At 45.9% G+C, this 22,568-nt stretch overlaps 1 protein-coding gene across 3 annotated transcripts; it reads right to left on the bottom strand.

Moving 5' to 3' along the window:
* Positions 1-19,301: 19,301 nt before the first annotated feature.
* LOC119331896 lies at positions 19,302-22,487 on the bottom strand. Of its 3 annotated transcripts, XR_005160700.1 has the most exons (4): positions 22,383-22,487; positions 21,905-21,989; positions 21,575-21,657; positions 19,302-20,691 (listed from the first exon to the last, which is right to left on the bottom strand). XR_005160700.1 is itself a non-coding variant. In XM_037605075.1 (3 exons), exons 1-3 carry the CDS (start codon positions 21,713-21,715, stop codon positions 19,720-19,722), a joined length of 315 nt encoding a protein of 104 aa, XP_037460972.1. In that variant the 5' UTR covers positions 21,716-21,717; the 3' UTR covers positions 19,302-19,719. The 3 variants fall into 3 exon arrangements, 2 of the variants coding, with proteins under 2 accessions (XP_037460972.1, XP_037460971.1); XM_037605075.1 differs by lacking the exons at positions 21,905-21,989; positions 22,383-22,487 and having other exon boundaries at positions 19,302-19,746; positions 20,545-20,691; positions 21,575-21,717; XM_037605074.1 differs by lacking the exons at positions 21,905-21,989; positions 22,383-22,487 and having other exon boundaries at positions 21,575-21,717.
* Positions 22,488-22,568: the final 81 nt, after the last annotated feature.

Genomic DNA, 22,568 nt, shown 5'->3' with positions numbered 1-22,568 from the left:
ATGCTGCACTTAGACTTATAGCTTCTAAGCCACCCTTGAAGATGTGGGTGGTTAAGAAAGCTTAACTCTCTTTTGCAGGGAAAGGTCTCCAGCACAAAAACAAAATCTTCTGATGCTATTGCTGGGGACCTTAAAAATCTTGTGGGACGCAAGATAAAATGCCCAAATGGCATCATTATGTACTTCGTTCCTGAATCGCATGCTACTCTCCCTATTAGTCCTAATCTGGATCTAAGTTTTCGTAACCCACTGGTTCGTCAAATGTTTTTGCTTCACAATTCTCTTCGTGAAGCCTATCCCCCTAACTGCACTGTAGGGTACGACACCAGCGACTTCAAAGTCTTCAGAATGGATTATTGACAGTGGATGTACAAATCACATGACTGGCAAAAGAAGCCTTCTTATGGACTCAACATTACGTCCATCCGACAAGAGCCACATCACATTTGCTGACACTGGTAAAAGTAAGGTATTGGGTCTAGGTAGAGTTGCAATCTCAAAGGATCAACACATGGATAAAGTCATGCTTGTTGAATCCCTTGGCTTCAACTTAATGTCAGTCTCAATGCTTTGTGATTTGCACATGATCGTAATGTTTGGAAAATATCGTTGCCTGGTACTAATGGAATCTGACAAGTCTCTAGTGTTTGAAGGGTATCGGAAAGATGATTTTTACGTGGTAGATTTCTCAGCAGGGCCACAACTGGCAGTATGTCTTCTTGCAAAAGCTTCAGAATGCTGGCTTTGGCATCAGAGGCTTGGGCATGCTGGCATGAGGAACCTCCACACCCTTGCGAAGAAGAAGCATGTCATAGGCATCGAGGGCGTCAAGTTCAAGAAAGATCACTTATGCGATGCCTGTGAAGCAGGGAAGATGACAAGGGCAAAGCATCCTACGAAGACAATCATGACTACTACTCAACCTTTCGAACTGCTCCACATGGATCTTTTCGGTCCCACTCACTACTCAACTTTTACTACCACTACTTGCCTCTATGGCTTTGTCATTGTTGATGATTATTCTAGATATACGTGGGTGCACATAATCCTCTACAAGACTGAAGTGCAGGATGTCTTCAGACGCTTCGCCAATCGAGCTATGAACAATTTTGGCGCCAAGATAAAGCACATCAGAAGTGACAATGGCACTGAATTCAAGAACACCGGCCTTGATACATATCTTGATACCTTGGGCATCACACATGAATTCTCAGCTCCGTACATGCCACAGCAAAATGGCGTCGTCGAACGCAAGAACAAAACACTCATTGAAATGGCCAGAACAATGCTAGATGAATACAAGACTCCAAGAAAATTCTGGACTGAAGCCATTGACACTGCATGCCATACAATAAATCGCGTTTATCTTCACAAGCTTCTGAACAAGACATCTTATGAACTCCTAACTGGCAAGAAGCCAAATGTCAGTTACTTCAGAGTATTTGGAGCAAGGTGCTGGATCAAGGACCCACACCACACCTCAAAGTTTGCACCAAAAGCACATGAGGGGTTTATGCTAGGATATGGAAAGGATTCACACTCCTACAGAGTCTTCAATCTCTTCCATTACAAAGTGGTTGAAACAGTGGATGTGTGGTTTGATGAGACAAATGGTTCACAAAGAGAGCAACTGCCAAATGTGCTAGATGAAGTTCCAGCTAGTGAATCAATCAAGCTTATGGGAACTGGAGAGATTATACCTTCTGAAACTCATCCTGAAGAAGAACTTATCATCTCAGCACCGGATCAACATGAAGACAATGCTCAGCCTGAAGACATTCCTCCCAACAACAACGCAGATCAGCAAGAGCAAAGTCTTCGCCCCGTACATCCTCGTGTTGCCAATGAAGTGCAGATTGACAGAATAATTGACAGCATCAATGCACCTGGTCCACTCACTCATTCAAGGGCAACTCAGCTAACAAATTTCTGTGGGCACTTCGCATTCGTATCAATATCAGAACCCAAGAAAGTTGAAGAAGCCTTCATGGAACCAGAATGGATTCAAGCTATGCAAGAAGAGCTTCAACAGTTTGAACTGAATAATGTATGGCAACTGGTCAAGCGTCCTGATCCACGGAAGCACAACATAATAGGCACCAAATGGATATACCGCAACAAGCAAGATGAGCATGGTCAAGTTGTCAGAAACAAAGCTCGTCTCGTGGCTCAAGGATATACTCAAGTGGAGGGCATTGACTTTGATGAAACATTTGCTCCTGTGGCTAGGCTTGAAGCCATACGCATACTGTTGGCCTATGGAAATCATCATAACATACTTCTATATCAAATGGATGTGAAAAGTGCCTTTCTCAATGGCAAGATTGAAGAAGAAGTGTATGTTGCACAACCGCCTGGCTTTGAAAATCCAAAACATCCTTACATGGTATACAAGCTCAACAAGGCACTGTATGGCCTCAAACAAGCCCCTAGGGCCTGGTATGACACACTCAAATACTTCCTAAAGAGCAAAGGCTTCATACCTGGCTCCCTGGATCCCACTCTCTTCACGAAGACATATGATGGTGAACTGTTTGTGTGCCAAATATATGTGGATGACATTATCTTCGGCTGCACCAATCAGAAGTACAGTGAAGAGTTTGGATATATGATGCAAGAGCAATATCAGATGTCCATGATGGGGGAGCTGAAGTTCTTCCTTGGTCTTCAAATACGACAACAACGCATTGGCATCTTCATATCTCAAGAGAAGTATCTCAAAGATTGCCTGAAGAAGTTCGGTATGCAAGACTGCAAAGGCTTCACAACACCAATGCCAGCCAAACATCATCTAGGTCCTGACGACAATGGTAAAGAGTTCGATCAAAAGGTATACCGCTCCATGATTGGGTATTTGCTTTATTTATGTGCATCTAGGCCAGATATTATGCTTGGTGTTTGCATGTGTGCTCGATTTCAAGCGGCATCAAAGGAGTCGCATCACTTAGCTGTGAAGCGAATTCTTCGATATTTGGCTCACACCCCAACTCTAGGATTATGGTATCCCAAGGGCTCAGAGTTTGATTTGGTTGGATTTTCGGATGCTGATTATGCTGGTGACAAAGTTGATCGCAAGTCTACATCAGGCACATGTCATTTTCTGGGACGATCACTTGTATGTTGGTCTTCAAAGAAGCAGAACTGTGTATCTCTCTCCACTGCTGAATCTAAATACATTGCTGTTGGATCTTGCTGCGCTCAACTTCTGTGGATGAAGCAAACACTCAAGGACTATGGCATTTATCTGAAGCAAGTGCCACTTTACTGCGACAACGAAAGCGCCATCAAGATTGCCAACAACCCAGTTCAGCACTCGAAGACAAAGCACATTGAAATTCGTCATCACTTTCTCAGAGATCATGTTGTGAAGGAAGACATTGATATCATACACGTCAACACTGAAGAACAATTGGCAGATATCTTCACCAAGCCCTTGGATGAGAAGAGGTTTTGCAAGTTACGGTGTGAGCTAAATATCCTGGAATCCTCAAATGTCCTGTGATCAGGCACACATCCTAACACTTATGCATATGATGACTTAGATGTGCAACACACAAAGTAAAGTATATCTTCAATCAATGAAGACATACATTCTAAGTGTGAATACATTAATGTGGAATTTGACTTTGGAGCGCCACGATAATTGTGCGCCGTGTCTGGGTCTAATACTTCCTATACGGTGGGTAACGCCACCACCAAACGTTCAATTTTGAAGTGTTTCACTCATGGCATTACCTTGAAATATCTTCACATTTGGTTTGGCTTCGAACTCAACATGTCTTCATGATTATCTTCACTACGTTGATTATATAGATATATATATACTAGTGTTCTGTCCTCTACAGCATTCACTTATAGCTATGTCTTCTTGGTTGAATCTTTTGAACTAAGTGAATGTGATCGGACCCTAATCTCTCTATGCTTTCTATCTCAAACTCTATCTCTCTCTAAGTCATATGTATTCTGTTGAAACTGTCGAATGTCTTCACTGTGTCCTTGTCAGCTGAAGATATAGAGACAACCATAAAGTCCGTTTTTAATGCTCATTCCTCCACATAAAATCCGGAGAAGCAGGAATGACCGCCCGACAATTTAGGCGTGCATGGGACATGGAACAAACCCCAAACTTCCGCTAACTGGCCACACGTTCCCCAAATGCGAACCGCCAGGGGCACCTGTGTAATAGCACACTGCCGCCCCTGAGCCTATAAATTCACAATTACCGCAGTCATTATCTCCTTCTTCCACCCTCGCAAGAACCCTAGCGCCACCGCTAGCACTCGACGACGCCGGAGACGAAGCGCTTCGCTGCCGCAACCTCTCCAACGCCGTCCTCACGCCGACCGCGGACATCGTCCTCTCCGCCGTCGCCGTAGGTGTTTTCCGTCGCCAAGTTAGGGCACGGAGGACTGAACTGCTCGGCATCAACTCCCTTCCGTCTAGCAGTTCCAGTGTGGTAAATAAAACTTCTTTTTACAGCCTCTTTTGATCTCATGGTTTTGTCACTTTCTACCATAAGAAGTTTCTCTTCACACTAGTTAGATCTCTCGCTGCATCTCATAACTTGCCTAGTATATTCACTTGTGCTTCATAAAGTAGTTAGATTCCTCACTTGTACTGATCTGTGGGTTCATACAAATCTGGAACCAACTTCTTATCCATGAGTGAATGTCTTCGCACGATGAGGTCAATGTCTTCTAAACTGATTAATCTTCAAAACCTTCTGAGAATGCATATGACCTCTTCCCCTTCCCTCGCACCTTAATGCTGTCACAGGTACATGTCCGTGGGAGAATCCTTCAGTTCTCATAGTCTGCATTCATTTGCAGAATTCCTACAGCATCACATAAACTCTCCTGAAGCCAGTTCCTGTTGGTCCAGAAAAAGAAAGCCTTTGAAGCCTTTGAAAGTCTTGAAGCCTTTCAAGTTAAAGTTCATGGCTTCAGAAGCAGCAGCAAGAAAGGGGGGCAGACAGAGACGTGAGGGAACTTCCAAGGATCTGCCTGAAGACTTGGCAGAAATGTACAAAACAGATCCAGAAGAGAGCTATGGGCAGTGCAAGACCCGAATCCAATGGATTCGACGCTATTGGGCAGAATAGTGGTTCAAATACCGCTTCGTCACCGAAGAGTATGCTGAGAAAAGTGCCATCAAGAAGCCATGGGGGGACATCCTTTACAAGAATCTCATACCCAAGACCAGAGGTGAAGCCATTGCTCAAGGCTTCTACCCATGCATGGTCCGAGGACCACAGCCTGATGATGCGCATCCATTGTCACTTCTCTGGTGTCGTGACGACAATCTCTTCAAACGCAACTTTCAGTTTGCCCAACAGTCAGCGAAGCTAAACAAGAAGAAATTTGGGTTAGACTTCAACCCTGGTCCCTCCGCACCAAGGGCAGATGGCACACGTGACGCGGAACCCAATGTCATCGGTCCGTTTGCCAATCTTGAGGGCCTGATCACTCACATCTTAGTCCAAGGGACTGCTGTAAATGACCCTCCAGCTGACTCTGAGTCTGATGAAGCTCCTGCTGTGCCGAAGCCAAAGCAGACGAAGAAACCAAAAGCTTCAAAGCCGGCCCCTGCCTCAAAAATCTCAAGGGCGAAGCCATTGAAAACTGCACCTCCTGAAGTCAGTGTGCGGTCTGAAGACGTATCCCGCGTCTCCAAGCCCCAGAAGGAAAAGGAGCCCCAGCAACAAACAGGAAAAGAGCTCACTGCTGCTGCCACTCTGCGCAGCGAAGCCGTTGATCTATCTAGCGATGAAGATCTTGGAGATGATGCTCTAGAGCAGCTTATCAAGAGTAAAGAAGAAGCTGAAATCTTCAACAATTTGCCTCTCTTTGATGTCGCCATCATCCACAACTTCATCGACGAATGGTTTGCCTCCCCAGACATAAGCTTCGAAGATCTGCAGCTGCCTGTCGGTCTCAGCGTCGCCTTCCAAGGCGCAATTGCTTCAGAACTTGCCATTGCTCAGCGCATAGTTGAGCTAAAGCAGAAAATTGATCATGAAAAGGCTCAGTTCAAGAAGCACATGGCCAAGCTCAGCGTGCAGGAAGTGAAGAGCTTCAAAACCATGCTGCATGAGCTCAAAGAACATTTTCTGAAGAAGCATGCAGAAGCTCAGGGCTCACGTGAGCGGATGAAGTCTTTGGCAGAAAGATGTGTTCAAGCCTACAACGAGGCTGAAAAGCGCAAGCCACTTGGGCGTCCTGGCATCGACCCCAAGATGGCCGCGAAGAAGAAGAAGAAGCCTGCTATGAATGAACCAGAGGCACCTAGGCAAGAAGCGGTTCAAATTGTCTTCCCCACTGCAACGACTGGCTCGAAGCCAAAGAGCCGGTCAACAGCTTCAGGGCTAAAGAAGACAAGAACTGCAGAGGCTGAAGCCAGAAAAAGGAAGAGCATTGAAGCCTCTCCTACTGCCCCCAGCAAAAAGAAGCGCAAGATCAAGAGATCTCGGGCTGCTCCCACAGAGCCCTTGATAGTTGAACCTATCTCCATGGTTCACCCCAATGCAGAACGCCAATTGACAGTTCATGAGCCTGCTTCCACAGAGCCTCCTGAACCTGAAGACATACCAGCAGCCGACCCAATAGCTGCTGAAGACATTGGTCATCAAGACAATGTACAAGATGATGCAGCCCTTCCTCAGCTTGAAACAAGCGAACTCATCAGTATTGGTCATCCTCTGACGCCAATGGCACAAGATGAGTCATGGGCAGATCGCCCTCAGGAGGAAGAGGACTTTGAGGTCCAGCCCACTCTGACCCCACAAGCGTCGTCTGCGTTCCGTAGGCTTCGCAAAGGTCCACGGCCTCAAGTCCATACTGCAGAAATTTCGGCTGCATCAGCCGAAGACAATGAAGAAGCACCACCAGAACCCACTCCCCCGCTCCATCAAGATGCAGTTCTCCAGGAGAACGTGCCTGAGGTTGTCCCTCCAACTACACAAGCGGAGGAAGAAAATGTTGCGGCTGCCACCACAAACACTGAAGCCAATGTGGAGCCCGCCCCACCAAATGCTTCAGCGGACAGTGAAGCTACTGAGCCAGACAATTCAGTCCCTGAGTCTGCTGCAGGTCCACAGTTTGATTATCATATTGAGCACAGGCCTCATGTCCAGAAGCCAGTTCCAAGGCTTCCAAGGTTTCCAGGTCCTGCATCAGCACCTGGCTCCTTTGATATTAACAGCTTCAAGGCAGACAATACATTTTTCAATAGCTCCAAGAACCCCTATTCAAGGGAAAGGATTGTATCAGACAGGTTCTGGAGCTATTCTCAGTGCAGCTATTATTCATGCATCATATACAACCAAGGTCGCATCTTTCCACACAAGCGCCTTGAGGTTGAAGCCATTGCTGGTCTGCCATGTCTTGAGGAAGCCTTGGATTGCTTCAGGCAAGTGGGTCTGCTGCCGTTTGTCACAGATGAAGAGCACTGGAATGAAGAGCTTCTGCTTCAGTTCTATGCCACCCTCCACATTAAAGGATACAACAGAGATCCGAAGACTTGGGTACTGGAGTGGATGACCGGAAATGTCCATCATGAAGCCAATGCATTTGATATCATTGAGCTCACCGGCCTGCCCACTCCTGGCGAATACTACGAGGAAGGTTGTCAACTACATGTTGAAGCTATTGAGAGCATATTGCAGAGGCCTGAACCAAATATGAGTCAGATGCTCTCAATGATGAAGCCATTGCCTCAGGATGCACCTTATCCAACAGAGTTCTTCATTGAAGACTTTGAGTTCCTGCCCAGGACCATATATCACATCATCCGGCGGACTCTCTGGCCCATTAAAGGGCACTCTCCAAATGCCAAGATCGAAGGTGCAATGAAGACTATGATATTCTGTATCCTTCATGGCAAATGGTTCAACGCCCAGGATTTCTTCATACGCCAACTTGCAACGTCAGGCTCAGAATTATTTGGTTTGAAGTTCTATGCTCCTTGGGTGATGAGGCTGATCAAACTGCACTCTGCGATCTCGTATCAGCCCTCTGCCCGAAACCATCGGATCTTCTTGCCAGATGTGGATACCTCTGCTGAAGCAATATATCCTGAGCCTGCCAAGCAACCGATAAGTCTTCAGAATGCAGAACACCAGAGCTTCACACAAAATGTTGAAGGTGTTGAAGCCATATCCAGGGTATATCCGTTGGCTGGCACTACACGTGCGCCACACCCTGCTTCAACTGAAGCCACTGATAGTGCACCTGCTTCAAGACCCAAGAAGCGCACTCGTGTTCTCACTAACCGAGAGCTTCTTGTGGCCCTTCACCAAAAGCAAGATAGGCATCACGACTGGCTAAAGCGTCAGATGAAGAGCCTCTTGGTGGATGTCAATCGTCTTCGAAACCTAGCCACCAAGAATGCTTTCGTTACACATGAAACGTGCCGTCGTACATGGAAAGGGCTCTCAATGATATGCACTGAAGCTGAACTTGAAGATGATGGCTTCACAGAGCGCTTCAAGATTGAGACCACACCTCCTAGAAGGGCTGTGATGCGCAACACACCATCACTTGAAGACTCTGAGTTTTCTTCATCTGCTGCCACGGTCAGTGCCAGAATCATTGATGAAGAAGACGATGCTACATCACCGCCACCTGCTTCAGCACCTCCAAGCTCTTCTGCACCGCCAAACAACTCCACCGACCCTGCTGCGCCTGGGAACGCGTAGAAAACTCTATGTCTTCAAACCTTTTTGGTCATTACTGACAAAAGGGGGAGAAGCACATGATGTTTATAGTCTTCAAGCGGGTCAATATGGGCGGGTGCCTTATGTTTTGTTATATTTTGCTTCGTGTTTACAACTCTTGTTTTTGCTTCATTTGGTTCTTTGAGTTGTAAACACTAAAACTCGATGGTCGTCTGCTACTTGGTTGCCACTCTGTTTGCGAAGATAAATTCCGCATGTGCGATGATAAATTCCGCACTTATCTCATTCTGCAGATGTCCATTTTCCATTATGCATGTCATTATCTTCATATACTTTCACATGCATAGTGGATTGTCATCATAAGCTGAAGTGGATCTCCACAAGTACAACCTGCCATGTGCATTTGCATTCCAAAAGCAAATTAACTTATATGCACATCTTCAGGGGGAGCCCTTGCAACTTATGAAGACAATTCCTTTACAATTTCACAGACTATATTCCCCGTTGAAAACTTCAACTAGTTTGTCATCAATCACCAAAAAGGGGGAGATTGTAAGTGCATCTAGTGCCACCCCTAGTTGGTTTTGGAGTATTGACGACAAACCTAGTTGAGGGACTAATGTGTTTGTGAGAATTGCAGGATAATACAGGTAGAAGTCCCTCATTGATTCAGTTTTACTACCAGAGATGACCCCTAAAAATGTATGAAGACATTGAAGACAAAGGTGGTACATGAAAATATTCACTTTGAAGACTATGACAAAAGAAGACACGTTATGAAGCATATGGAGCTCGAAGACTTAGATCTTTCATAGTTCCTTTTCTTTTGTGTTGAGTCATAGGAACCACCGTACTGTTAAGTGGGGTCCAGGAGAACCAGTTAGAATGACTGAAGTGATGCCCAAACTAAAAACCTATGTCTTCGAGTGAAGACAATGAGAGCGAATCTTGTCCAGAGCCGGACAAGTCAGCTTTGCTTGTAGCCCAAGTAAAGTTGCAATGAGAGTTTAAAATCTGACCATTGAGACACGTGTCGGTTCCTTAGTGACCCAGGGTCATTTCAGACAAATCAGGTCGGGTTGCCAAGTGGCTATAAATAGCCCACCCCCAACACCATAAACGGTTGGCTGCTCAGATTTCAGTGCACGGCTTTTGTTGTTTGAGAGCAACCCACCTCGAAGCCTTTGAGAGAAAATTCGTAGTGAGGAGAAAAGCCCTAACCACCCAGAGCCAGAGCAAATTGGGCATCACTTAGGTCTTCTTGTCTGTGTGATCTGAAGACTTATTACACTTGAGGACTGTGAATCCTCCAGACGGTTAGGCATCGCATTCAGAGCATCCAAGAGACATTGTGGATTGCCAGTGAACGAAGCTTGTGAAGGTTTGGGAGTCTACCTTGAAGACTTACCTGAGTGATTGGGCGAGGACTAAGTGACCTTAGCTCAAGGAGAATACGGTGAGGACTTGGTGTCCTGAACTGTGTGTTCAGGACTGGGTGTCCGGGACTGTGTGTCCTAAGGTTTAAATACCTCGCCGCTCCAACCAGACGTACAGTTGTCACAGCAACTGGAACTGGTCCAACATATCATTGTCTTCAACGAGTCACTGGTTTCATCTTCACTTCCTTTTCTTACTATTACTCATTATGAAGCCATTGCATGCTTGCTTTATCTCTTGTCTTCACAACGTGAATGTATGATCTGTTTGGCTTCATAACTTCTTCCTACCTGATCTTTATTACACTGAAGCTGTTTGTCATTGTGCTTTCACTCTATTGAATACATGACCATGGCTGGCCTAGTGTAATCTAACTTCCGCTGCATAGTGATAGGCATAATCTTTGCTGTTTGTCTTCATAACTCTCACGTTTTGAAGACTTTCATAAAAATCGCCTATTCACCCCCCCTCTAGTCGATATAACGCACTTTCAATATGTCATACGACGAGGTGGCTTTCCAGGGCCTAGTAGGCGCTGGTTCTTCATTATCTCCTTCACTGGCGTTCATACCATCGATGTCTTCATAGTCGAAGTCGAGCATGTCGGTTAAGTCGTCGACAGTGGCTACAAAGTGGGTGGTGGGTGGGCTTTGAATTTCTTTATCGTCTGAATCCCAACCTCGCTGGCCGTAGTCCGGCCAGGGCTCTCCTGATAAAGAGAGAGACTTCAGTGACTTCAGAATATCGCCAAAAGGCGAGTGCTGAAAGATGTCCGTGGCAGTGAACTCCATGATCGGCGCCCAATCGGATTCGATAGGCCGGGGCGCGGAGGGTTCGGAGTCTGGAAAGGAGTCCGGCTCCTTGGAGTCATGAGTCTCGCGGAGTGCGGGGCTGGTGTTCGGCTCAATCGCCGTTGGGATCGCAGCCCCCGAGGTGGCGTCCAACCGCCCATCCTCGATCGGCGCAGTTGGCTCCAAATTAGAGACCGGAGCCGATGCGGGTGCGGCCTCCAGGGCACTGTTCGGCGGCAGAGCTAGATCATGCTCGTCGGGACAGTGCGGCGCACTCGGCAGTGGCTCAAATCCGTCGAAGATCAAGTCCCCGCGGATGTCAGCCGTGTAGTTAAAACTTCCGAATCTGACCTGACGGCCAGGGGCATAGCTTTCGACCTGCTCCAGATGGCCAAGTGAATTGGCCCACAGTGCGAAGCCGCCGAAGACGAAGATCTGGCCGGGGAGGAAGGTTTCACCCTGGACTGCATCGCTGTTGAAGATCGTAGGAGCCATCGGGCCTGACGGCGACGGCACAGAGGAACCCTCAATGAAAGCACCAATGTCGGTGTCAAAACCGGCGGATCTCGGGTAGGGGGTCCCGAACTGTGCGTCTAGGCCGGATGGTAACAGGAGGTAGGGGACACGAAGTTTTACCCAGGTTCGGGCCCTCTCGATGGAGGTAAAACCCTACGTCCTGCTTGATTAATATTGATGGTATGGGTATTACAAGAGTTGATCTACCACGAGATCAGAGAGGCTAAACCCTAGAAGCTAGCCTATGGTATGATTGTAGATGTGTATGTTGTCCTACGGACTAAAACCCTCCGGTTTATATAGACACTGGATACGGTTAGGGTTACATAGAGTCGGTTACAATGGTAGGAGATCTGAATATCCGTATCACCAAGCTTGCCTTCCACGCCAATGAAAGTCCCTTCCGGACACGGGACGAAGTCTTCAATCTTGTATCTTCATAGTCCTGGAGTCCGGCTGAAGGTATAGTCCGGCCATCCGGACACCCCCTAATCCAGGACTCCCTCAACCAGCAAAGCCGCCCGAATGTGCCGACAAATCCCGATAGGAGCTGCACATATCTTGTTCTCAGGGCACACCGGATTGTCCAAGATTCCGGTAGGCCAACCAAGAGTTGCCCCTGGTGGCCACCGGTTGCTGATAGGTTGGACCAACACTCAGAGGAGCACTGGCCCGGGGGGGTTAAAATAAAGATGACCCTCGGGCTCTTGAAACCCGAGGTAAAAAGGTTTAGGTGGAAAATGGTAAAACCAAGGTTGGGCCTTGCTGGAGGAGTTTTATTCAAAGCGAACTGTCAAGGGGGTCCCATTCCCCCAGCCGCGTAAGGAACGCAAAATCAAGGAACATAACACCAGTATGACGAAAACTAGGGCGGCAAGAGTGGAACAAAACACCAGGCATAAGGCCGAGCCTTCCACCCTTTACCAAGTATATAGATGCATTAAAGTAAATAAAATATATTGTGATATCCCAACATATCCATGTTCCAACATGGAACAAACTTCAACTTCACCTGCAACTATCAACGCTATAAGAGGGGCTGAGCAAAGCGATAACATAGCCAAACAACGGTTTGCTAGGAAAAGGTGGGTTATAGGCTTGACATGGCAACATGGGAGCAATGATATAGCAAGTGGTAGGTATCGCAGCATAGCAATAGAGCGAGCAACTAGCAAGCAAAGATAGAAGTGATTTCGAGGGTATGGTCATCTTGTCGGAAATCCTGCAAGGAAGAAGAACGAGTCCATGAAGAAGACAAACGGCCGTAGTCGAATGGATCCTCACAAACGCGACGTTATCGGAACCAACCCGAAGAAGCAACTCCGGAAAGAAGCAAACAACATAGTAAACAACCATCACATAAGCATGGCATGATGCACAACCAAGTATGATGCATGTCCGATTTAAAGAGGCATGGCATGGCAAAGTGCACAAGCAAAACTACAAGTTAAGTGGAGCTCAATATACAACGAGTTGCATCTTGACGAAACACCACAACAATTATTTAGTTCTCTCCCGTTTAAGTACTCAACAATATTAAATGTTGGTTAGCATGGCAAGGGGTGAAATGTAATTAAACTAACTATCTAGTCAAGTTTAAATGAGGCCGGAAACAACAACAACAATTTCAGAAAAATCCTCATGTGCAAAATATGGATTTGGTATTGTTCTTCCCTATACACAATTTTAGAGTTATTAAACATGCAAAGTAAAACCACCATGATAAACTATGCATTTTTCTACCCCATTTACATATAAAGTTTATTAAGTTTGGAGCTACGGTTTTTAAGTTATGAATTAAAGCATTTTATCATGGCATTTGAACAAATTTAAACAAACAGCAATTTAAACATTTTTAACATGCATGAAAGTTGGATGTTATGAATCTACACAAAATTCTAAGCATTTTTCATATATAAATCATTTTAATCCGATGCACGGTTGTGGACTTATTAAATGCATGAAGTCTAGGGACTTTTCTGTAAAACTACTGTCTCAGGATTAAATTTTAAATTCGCAGAAGAAAAAAACACAAGCGGGCCAAATCTGCAGGCTGGCCCAACACTTCACGGTCCAAGGGCTAGGTGGAAGCTCACATTGGGCCAATAGGCCGGCTTGGGCTGGCGGATCTGGGCCGAGAGGTGAGGCCGAAGGATCTGGTGGAGGAAGTGGCCGAACTGGGCTGGTGCATGCTGCGGGGGCCTGGCGCTAATGTGGCACGGTCAAGTCGAGCGGGCGAGATGAGCGAGCTCCTGCTCTATGAAGAGGAAGCAGAGGCCGCTGCACGGGATGGCGAGGCAGGGGACGGCGGGTGGCGACGCACTGGTGGGATCTGGCGCGTCAGGGCTTCACGGGAGGGCGGAGAAGGAGCGGATCCATGGCCGGGGATGCCGGATCCGATGAAGAACAACGGCGGGTGGCAATGACCGAGGGCGGCGGTGCGATGCTCCACTCCTCCTGTGCTCATGAATAGAGAGAGAGAGATGAGAAAGAGCAGGGGAAGACGAACATCAGGAGATGGAAGGGAAACAGGGCGCGAGGAGCTGATGTTGCTGGTCGGCAGTAGGCGTTTGGCAGCGGCGACGAGGTGCTCAGGGACACGGGGTGATGGTAGCGCTGGAACGACGGGGAGGCCATGGCGTTCCTGTGGGCAAAGGAAGAGAGAGCGGAGATATTAGAGAGAGAGGGACGGTGAGATGGAGAGAGGAAAAAGAGAGAGGAGAGCAGGGCGCGAGACGTGCGGCCTGGCAACGCGCTCCGGTAAGGCAGAGTTGACAAGCAGCGGCGCGAGGAGGTTGAGGAGGTGCTCGGGGCTGCACTGCTGCTACGGCGAGGGAGGAGCACGGCGCAGGGGTTGTGGTTGGTGGATCGGGAGGGATGCACTGGTTGGGTGGCGGCGGAAATCAAGGGAGATGGTTCGGGCCGCTGGTTGGATCTGGCGGGAGAGGAAAATGAGGAGGTGGCGGCGGATGGAAAGGATGGGACAGCTCCTCGGACTAGGGTTTGACTAGAATAGGTATGGGTTAGTCTACTGTATAAAGCAAATGAAATTTAGAAAGGGGCTAGAATAACTCTCCGATCGTAATCGGACAGTCGACAAACAAATAGGTAGGAAGTCCAAAAATAAAAATGGAGATATTTTATAGATGTTTGGGGATGATCCGGACATTACGGTAGCGACAGTCCGGGTCGGGTTCGGGACAGGTTTCGGACGCGCGAGGGGGTCGATGCACTGTGCAAAGAGGGTTTGACGGACAAGGTCAAGTGTGTGGTTGGACTGAGAAGAAAGAGGAGGAAAGCAACCCGGCAACCGTTTCCGGAGACCAGAAACGTCCGACGTTTTGACCGACTATACTGTCGCTATAGTTAAATGTTGGGGCATCAAACGAACTCCAAATGCGATGAAACTTGGCAGGCGTCCTACCTACAACAAAACAACATCGCACACCAACTTTCATCCCATTCTGAGAACATTTTCCGGCCACTTATAAAATACTATCTCGGACGTGCCACGGGCGCGTGCAAGTGTGTCTGGGCTCAGAACGGACAACGGAAAGAACGGGGAGGTCGGGACGGATGCAAGTTTTGAAAACATGATGATGCAATGCACATGATGACATGGCAAGATGTGACACGCAAGCAAATGACATGGCAAGACAACGAATAACTGGAAGACACCTGGCGCATCGGTCTCGGGGCGTCACAAGAAGCCATCTAGGTACTAGGTATATATGGACCCTTAGGTCCGTGGTAAACTACTCACACATCATTGGAAAGGGCAGCAAGGTTGCTGTAGAGGCCCTCCGTGATCGACCACCCCCCTCCGGCGGAGTGCCGGAGAAGGCCGCTAGATGGGATCTCATCGGAACAGAAGCTTGCGGCGGCGGAAAGTATTTTTGGTGTGCCTTCTGGTGTAGGGAGATATTTGAGGATTTATAGTGCGAAGATTAGAGTTGGAAGGTCTACAAGGGGCCCACAAGCCCAATTGGTGCCCCCTGGGGCGCACCCCCACGGCTTGTCGCCGCCTCATAGGTCTTCTGGCCTCCTCTCCATGTCTCGTGGGCTTCTTCTGGTCCAAGAAATATCACCGTAAATTTTTATTCCGTTTGGACTCCGTTTGGTATTCCTTTTCTATAGAAGTCAAAAACAAGGGGAAAACAGAAACTGGCACTGGGCACTAGGTTAATAAGTTAGTACCAAAAATAATATAAAATAGCATATTAATGCATATAAAATATCCAAAACAGATAATATAATAGCATGGAACAATAAAAAATTATAGACACGTTGGAGACATATCAATGTCCTGCACCACCTCAGATGTGCGTTCCTTCCACTGCAAATTTGTATGCAGGTTTAAGGAGACACAACCTTTCCGCTGGGTAATCTTGGACCAAACCGCAAGAGCCACCAAGCAATTCCAAAGAAGATGGCATGAGCACTCCAAGTTTCGCAGGTATAGCAGAAGTAAGATTTTGGCCAGCCCATGCGTTGTAGGCGATCATTGCAGCACAGTCGGTTCTGGTGGAGGATCCCACGGCTCCTAGAACATGTGCTTGAACCCTGATCTTGATCTTGCTAGCTGCGGCTCCTAGAACATGTGCTTGAACCCAGATCTTGGCACTACTTGAAACAACAGATGATAGGCCGACCGAGCGGAGTAATCTTTGGAGCTCTCAAATTTCCAACAAATCATGTCATGAGCCCTGCTTGAGAGGTTGATGTTAGCTTCCTGAATTTGCCTCCATAGGCCAACGAGATGCCACATAGCTTCAACTCTGAAACACTGCAGCCAAAGCAAACCCTGAAATAGCCACAACAAAATCCTGAAACAAACCACAGGACCAATCACGATGACAAGTGACATGCCACTTTGTGCCTTGCAGTAGCCATGCTGCCCCAAGCATCCGAGTTCTCCAGAGGGCAGTGGTGGAGCTATATACAAGCCGGGGGGGCGGGGGGCATGTGCCCCCCCGGTCCAACTTTGTACCAAATTGTGAAGAATTTTTTGGGGGAGGACTTAGATGAGACTTTTGTTTAGCATTTTACAACCTCAAACACTCATGTTTTAGCCTTGCCCCCCCCCCCTCAGCAGTTTCTACCTAGCTCCGCCAATGCCGGAAGGGCGGACTTTTGCGTGTCCCTTTCGCTACAGCACAGGCCCACTATCCCTCAAGCTACGGTGGAGTAAGCATCATCTATCCCATCGGGGTAGGACATGGCTGTTTTTGAGAAGGTTCCAAACTCACCTGCGCCAGCACCACTCATCATACTACTCAAAACACTACCCATCATGCTCACAAGCTCTTCTTTAAACACACTAAAACTCCAACCCAGATCTTTGGCCTGTGTAACAGCTTCAATTTAATTGAAGCGTTCATCTATTTCAGCACCATGGGAGTAGGTGCGCGCACCTACAACCTGTCCTGGAATGCCCCTCCGGGTCTCACCATCGGTGCTAACAACATTCTCTACGTTGTTGGTTGTGGCATCGTGGCCTACTTATTCAAATATAACACCACCAATCTGACTGGTTCCTACTCATGTACGTGTGTGCATATTCAGAAGGCAAGCGTGGGACAAACATGCTCTAATGAGTTGGACTGCTGCCAGATTCGTCTCGGTGGCATGCAAGGCTTTGGGCTCACACTTGCCCGCCGCCCTAACATGTACCTAGTCTCAGATGTCAAGCTTTTCTTGTCAGCATATGGGTGCACTTTTTTGATAGATCACATTTATTTAGCTCGGATAGAACCATAATATGTCCTAGCGGCAACCTTTGACATGGCTGTCATAGACCAACCTGTGCAAGTGCTAAACTGAATGCTGCAAGCTACGCATGTGAAGGTCGAAGCTGCACGAAACTATCATTTGGACGAGGATAAAAGTGTTAGTGCCCAGATCGAGGCAATCCTTACATTATGGATGGCTGCGAAGGTATGTCCCTTCCTCATGATGTACTCCTTGCTTTAATGTAATTCATCAAAGTTTATGTTACTCTAGTATAAAGAAGCTAAATCTATGTAAGGTGTGAGAATTTGTTACATGGCCATAACACCTATTCACGTCATCACTTTTTCAAAATAACTTAGAAAGAGAATACCTTAGGTACCTTGATTAAAAAATAGTAATAGCATGACATACATCAATTAGGTTTCATTTAACTAACATGGAACTAGCCGGGGAAGGGGGGGGGGGCATTTGCCCTCCCGATAGTCTAAAATAAACACATCAATTAGGTGCAATGGGGTATATCATATAGTATAACCATTTCTTTGTGGAATAACGCTATAGTTTCTTTCTTATGCAAGCAAAATTCATTTAGAACATTTGGCTACATATTCGATTGCCGCAATATATTTTCAGACTTTTCTTCCACTTCAAAAATATTAAAATTCAGCATAGCAACACCTTTAAGATCTCCCTCGCAAAAAAACAACTTTAATATCTGCACTTTCTGTAATAAAGCACCTGTGATAACTGATAAATAACTTTGACACATTGCTTGTTTCATCAATTCATCATTTAGATAACCGACAAAATGAAAGGCCTTGTTTGAGCTGAAAAAGAAAATACAAAACACATTCATCACTACATATGGTGTTATGTATGTATGCCCGCGAAATCATGATCACCACATCAGGATGATAAACACGAGTGGCCCATCAACTGAAGCACTGGACATCTGAAGATTATCTTTAGATGTAAGGCAGGAAGAATCAAACAAACATAAGAAACCTGAATCCTTAATAAACAAGACACATGAAACATGATTTTCGAAACAGATCTATGCTATAGATTAAAACTCACATCTCACTTTTTAGGGGGTTTTGAGAGAACTTAACTACCCCCCTCCCCCTAAAAACTTGTAAAGGGAATTCTCGTCCATCCACTTAATCCTCTGATTTATTTGGCAATGGAAAAATCTTCCAAACAACCGACTGATCTTCTCGCCGCATCCGCCGCTCGTGCGGCCGTCAGATCGTGATCCACTGGCCTGTTGGATCATGGTTGCGTGTACACCTTGGGACCATGCACTGCTTGCCTATGGCGATAGCAAGCAACGATGACCACATGTGCGAGGCAACATCGTTCGATCCCTCAGTTGCAAAAAACCTTGTAAAAATTATTCTGCGATAGGACCTTTGTTGCGAAAAATTTCTACAATGAGACCTCTATTGCAGAAAAACTCATAAAAATGATTCTGCAACAAGACCTCTATTGCAAAAAAAATCCGCAACAAGACCTCTGTTGTAAAAAAAATCTGTAACAAGACCTCAGCTACAGAAAATACCAAAACAACACACTTGTTGCAAAAATGACTTGTCACATAGGTAGATCGGACGTCATCGGCAGCTCCATCCAATGGTCACCGATGCAGCGGATCTTTTTATATTATTCGCCGGCGGACGCGTAGCATCTCCCGCTTTGGTAATTAATTAGAGACAAATTGTTTTCTCCTAGACAAAATCACAACGTCCTGCATGATTACTAGTTCATCCTAGCGTGTTTCCGGCCGGCTCCCGCCAGCCGGTTGGCCGACCCTTCCCTGTGCACTTCCTCGCCACCGCATCTTACCCTGCCTTTCCCACCTGAGGAGGTTCAGGAACATCCCGGCTTAGAACAGCAAGACACCGAACAGGCACAACACCATGTCGAGCTTCTCACAGCATCCACATTCTAGCATACGGTGTTGGGGCGCGCCCGTGGCGCACCTCTTGAGGGGGAGTTTGGCGGTGCTTGGTTGTACTTGCCCCTTTAACTCTCTTTTCTATTCTAATTACCGTTTGGAATGATTGCTTTAATTAAGAAACTTAGCAGCCGAAATAGAAATGTATACTCTATAAAGAAAGCCCATTATGAATCTGAACATGAAACATCTGACTGACAATAGTGCACTTAACATAAGCAACAACATAGGTTTAGCATCTTGAAAAGCATGTGATAAGAGGGCCCAAAAGCAAACCATAAGTTATCACAGGATATAGCATAATTAGGAATACTTAGTGCTACATTATATTAGATTATATTGACACAGGGGTTGTAGCGTCTTCGATGGTGCATCTAGAGGCAGTGCACGGTGACAACAAGGCGGCACTTTGAAGTGATCCTGAAACAAAATGCACAGATGTCTCTTTCGTGAATGTTGACGCAGCGACGAAACTCAGACCAGTTGGTGGTTATAGTGGCCCTCTTATCAGTTCCTAGCATGATGCGACATTCGGCGAGCACATGGCCGTTTGCAAGTCTGACCATGAGTGTATATCATTGTTTCGATCAATGTAGTCCAGCAGGTTCTCTTCAAGTATAGTTATTAAACTGAAAATACTGGTAGAAGAAAGCAAGTTATTTACATGGACAGAAATTGTTGTGTGATATGGAAGATAAGAGCGTGTTCTATGGATATTAATGATATTAATGGTGATAGCAAAGTACTGTTATTGACTACACGTCTTGAGGACCCAAATTTATGAATGCTCAAGTAAAATGGCTGACGAAAGAGCAAAGAGAAGTCAATATTTCTGGTGTCCAGTTGATGATTTGAGTATGTACAGCCTACTTTTGTAAGATGACTAAACTACTGACTGTTAAGTAGTATGAACATAACAGAAATTTTTATATGTTAAGCATGGATAGAACAATAGTATAAATAAGAAACTCTGTATGCAACTTTCATTTGTATCATCACAAACTTACAGCTGTAAATATAATTAAAATGCATAAGAAAACAGCATTGTATATTCTGTAAAATGGCTGGTGAAGCTCATGAAAAGATTCTTGTCTATATCGTGTGCATTTGTTCATATTACATGGATGAAAAATATGAGATGGAAAAGACATCAACCTACAATAAACCTCTTCCAGATTTAGTACCAACTTAAATACAAGAATGAAGAGCTGGTCTAAAAGAGAGTGCCAATCTAAGTTCGTGGAGAATGCATGCATACCAGTGTACATTGTGAGCAACCATCATATATCAATCATGCAAAAAAATGCAATCACATACACACACGTTTATTTTCATCAGCACAATACAGTGATCCCATGTAATCAACGATACTTGTTGAGAGAAACCAAGCATGTGAGTGACTTAGTAGCAGGGACAAATAACAGAGAAGGGACGACCTGGAGACAAGCGATGTCGATGCTCTGGCGCATGATGTCGATGAGCTCGTCGTCGTAGTCGACGACGGAGCAGCGGTCGATCCAGATGTCGAAGGATCCGTGATTGTTATGGATGCCGTCAATGTCGTGGTTGCGGCCGGCCTCGAACTGGACTAGAATAATTCAGAATTAGTACCGATGACATTTGGCAGCAATAAAATACTAATGCATCTAATTATGATGCCATATGTGGCCAGTAAACAAACCCAGAGCAAGAAGTGTGTTATCATCGGTAGCACGGTTAGCCTCCTCCAGCATCTTAACAATGGAAAGGCAAACAACAACGGAAAGATGCTCATGTGCTCAACTAATAACCAAAGTAAATATGGCCAATAAGTAACCTATCCCATTTGGTTTTGCCTTGCATCATGCCAAGGTAAGAACATCAAAAGGATGTAACTTTGCTAGCCTAGCCCTTGGTGCAGGACTGACGATAGGTAGAAAGCCTCGATTTGAACAACAAAGTATATATTGTACGGAAAAAGTATACCATTATATTTATATGGGAAAGAAGTTTACGATGGTACATTTTGTAGGCATGTAACATATATTTTGTTGGTCAAGCCCATGATCAAGGTTCAGAAATGAGATTGATATGGGGCTTATAGAAGGGGAAAATGGAAATTATGGTCACCAGTTAGTATTGGGGTTTGATTTTTACTGGTGGTAGATAAGATCCACCATTAGTTTCCATGGAATTGGAGGGGCGGTAAATTGCTTTTGGAGATACGAGTGAAGGAAACACACGAGCAGAAGACAATGGAGGAACAAGAAAGCAGAAAACACCTAGTTCTGTTTACGTAAATGTTGCTACTTTGCTTTAGTCCAGCCAAGTAAAAAAGAGAGACAGTGAAACTGGAAATGTTCTAAAAAAAGTGAAACTGGAAACGAAATAAAAGAGGTTCCCGTACACCATTGTCTTTTTGTTCGTGCGACCGTCCATCTGCATATAAACTGGCGAAGGAGATCGGACGAGGCAGAGACCTGTTACCTTGCTGCAGGGGCCGTCGTAGTGGGTGAGGGTGTAGGCAATGGTGTAGGAGACAACAAAGACGAAGGCGTTGAAGAGCGCAACTGACCCACCGGACAGCACCCGAGAACGGGAACGAACGACAAAATTTAGCCAGGGCATAACTTAACACATGATAGCAAGTCTAAAATCTTCCAAAAAAAGGTTGCAATAACTGGACAAAGGTGCACTTGTAACTCAGTTGAATCTAGACTAACTACTCTAGAGTTGAGTCTAGACTAACTACTCTAGAGCTCCATGCTGCAACAACGGATGCTTGTTGCAAAATTTAAGAGAGGCTATTGAGGTTACCTTTACCTAGGTGAAGATTTCCTTTGACAACAACTTGCCTTTCTGATCTATGCCCACCACGTTGATGTTACATCTCTAAGTTCTCCTGCAACAAAGAAAGATCTTAATGAATAGAGCAAATCAAATCTGCTGAATCGAACAGGTAAGCTTCCTGTCTTTGTTTACATGCTTTTTCCTGAGCTTCCATGTTTAAAAGGTAGCTAGCACTCTGTAATCATACATGAGTTATAATCATATAGCCATATGGCAATGGCAGGAGAAGATATTGTCAAATGTAAACTCTGAAAATTCTAAATTGACAAAAGAAAAATAATGACATGAACATAAAAGGCATGCATCTCCTACAACTGAAGCACGTACATCTAGCAAATTAAAGCACTCGTCCGTTTAATTAGTTTCAGATTAAGCTTTCGCACATTACCATGCATCTTTTAGAAGGAAGAAATCATACATCACCCAAAAACTACACAAAGGTTACCTAGGTGAAGATAGGAAGAAGGTGCTGCCGTCTCCTTGCTCTCCTTTTCGGCACATTGGACCCATGTGACCGAAAGCCGCCGGCGCCCTCTTCCTCCTCCGCCACCGCCATCCTCGCCACACGGCTTCAGCTCCCAAACCAGCGGCGCCGCCATCCTCCCGACACAGCTGCAGGTTGCCGAACCAC

The sequence above is a fragment of the Triticum dicoccoides genome, chromosome 7A (assembly GCF_002162155.2).
Source record: "Triticum dicoccoides isolate Atlit2015 ecotype Zavitan chromosome 7A, WEW_v2.0, whole genome shotgun sequence".
NCBI classification, from domain to species: Eukaryota; Viridiplantae; Streptophyta; class Magnoliopsida; order Poales; family Poaceae; genus Triticum; species Triticum dicoccoides.
This window is presented reverse-complemented; position numbering and strand designations above follow the sequence as displayed.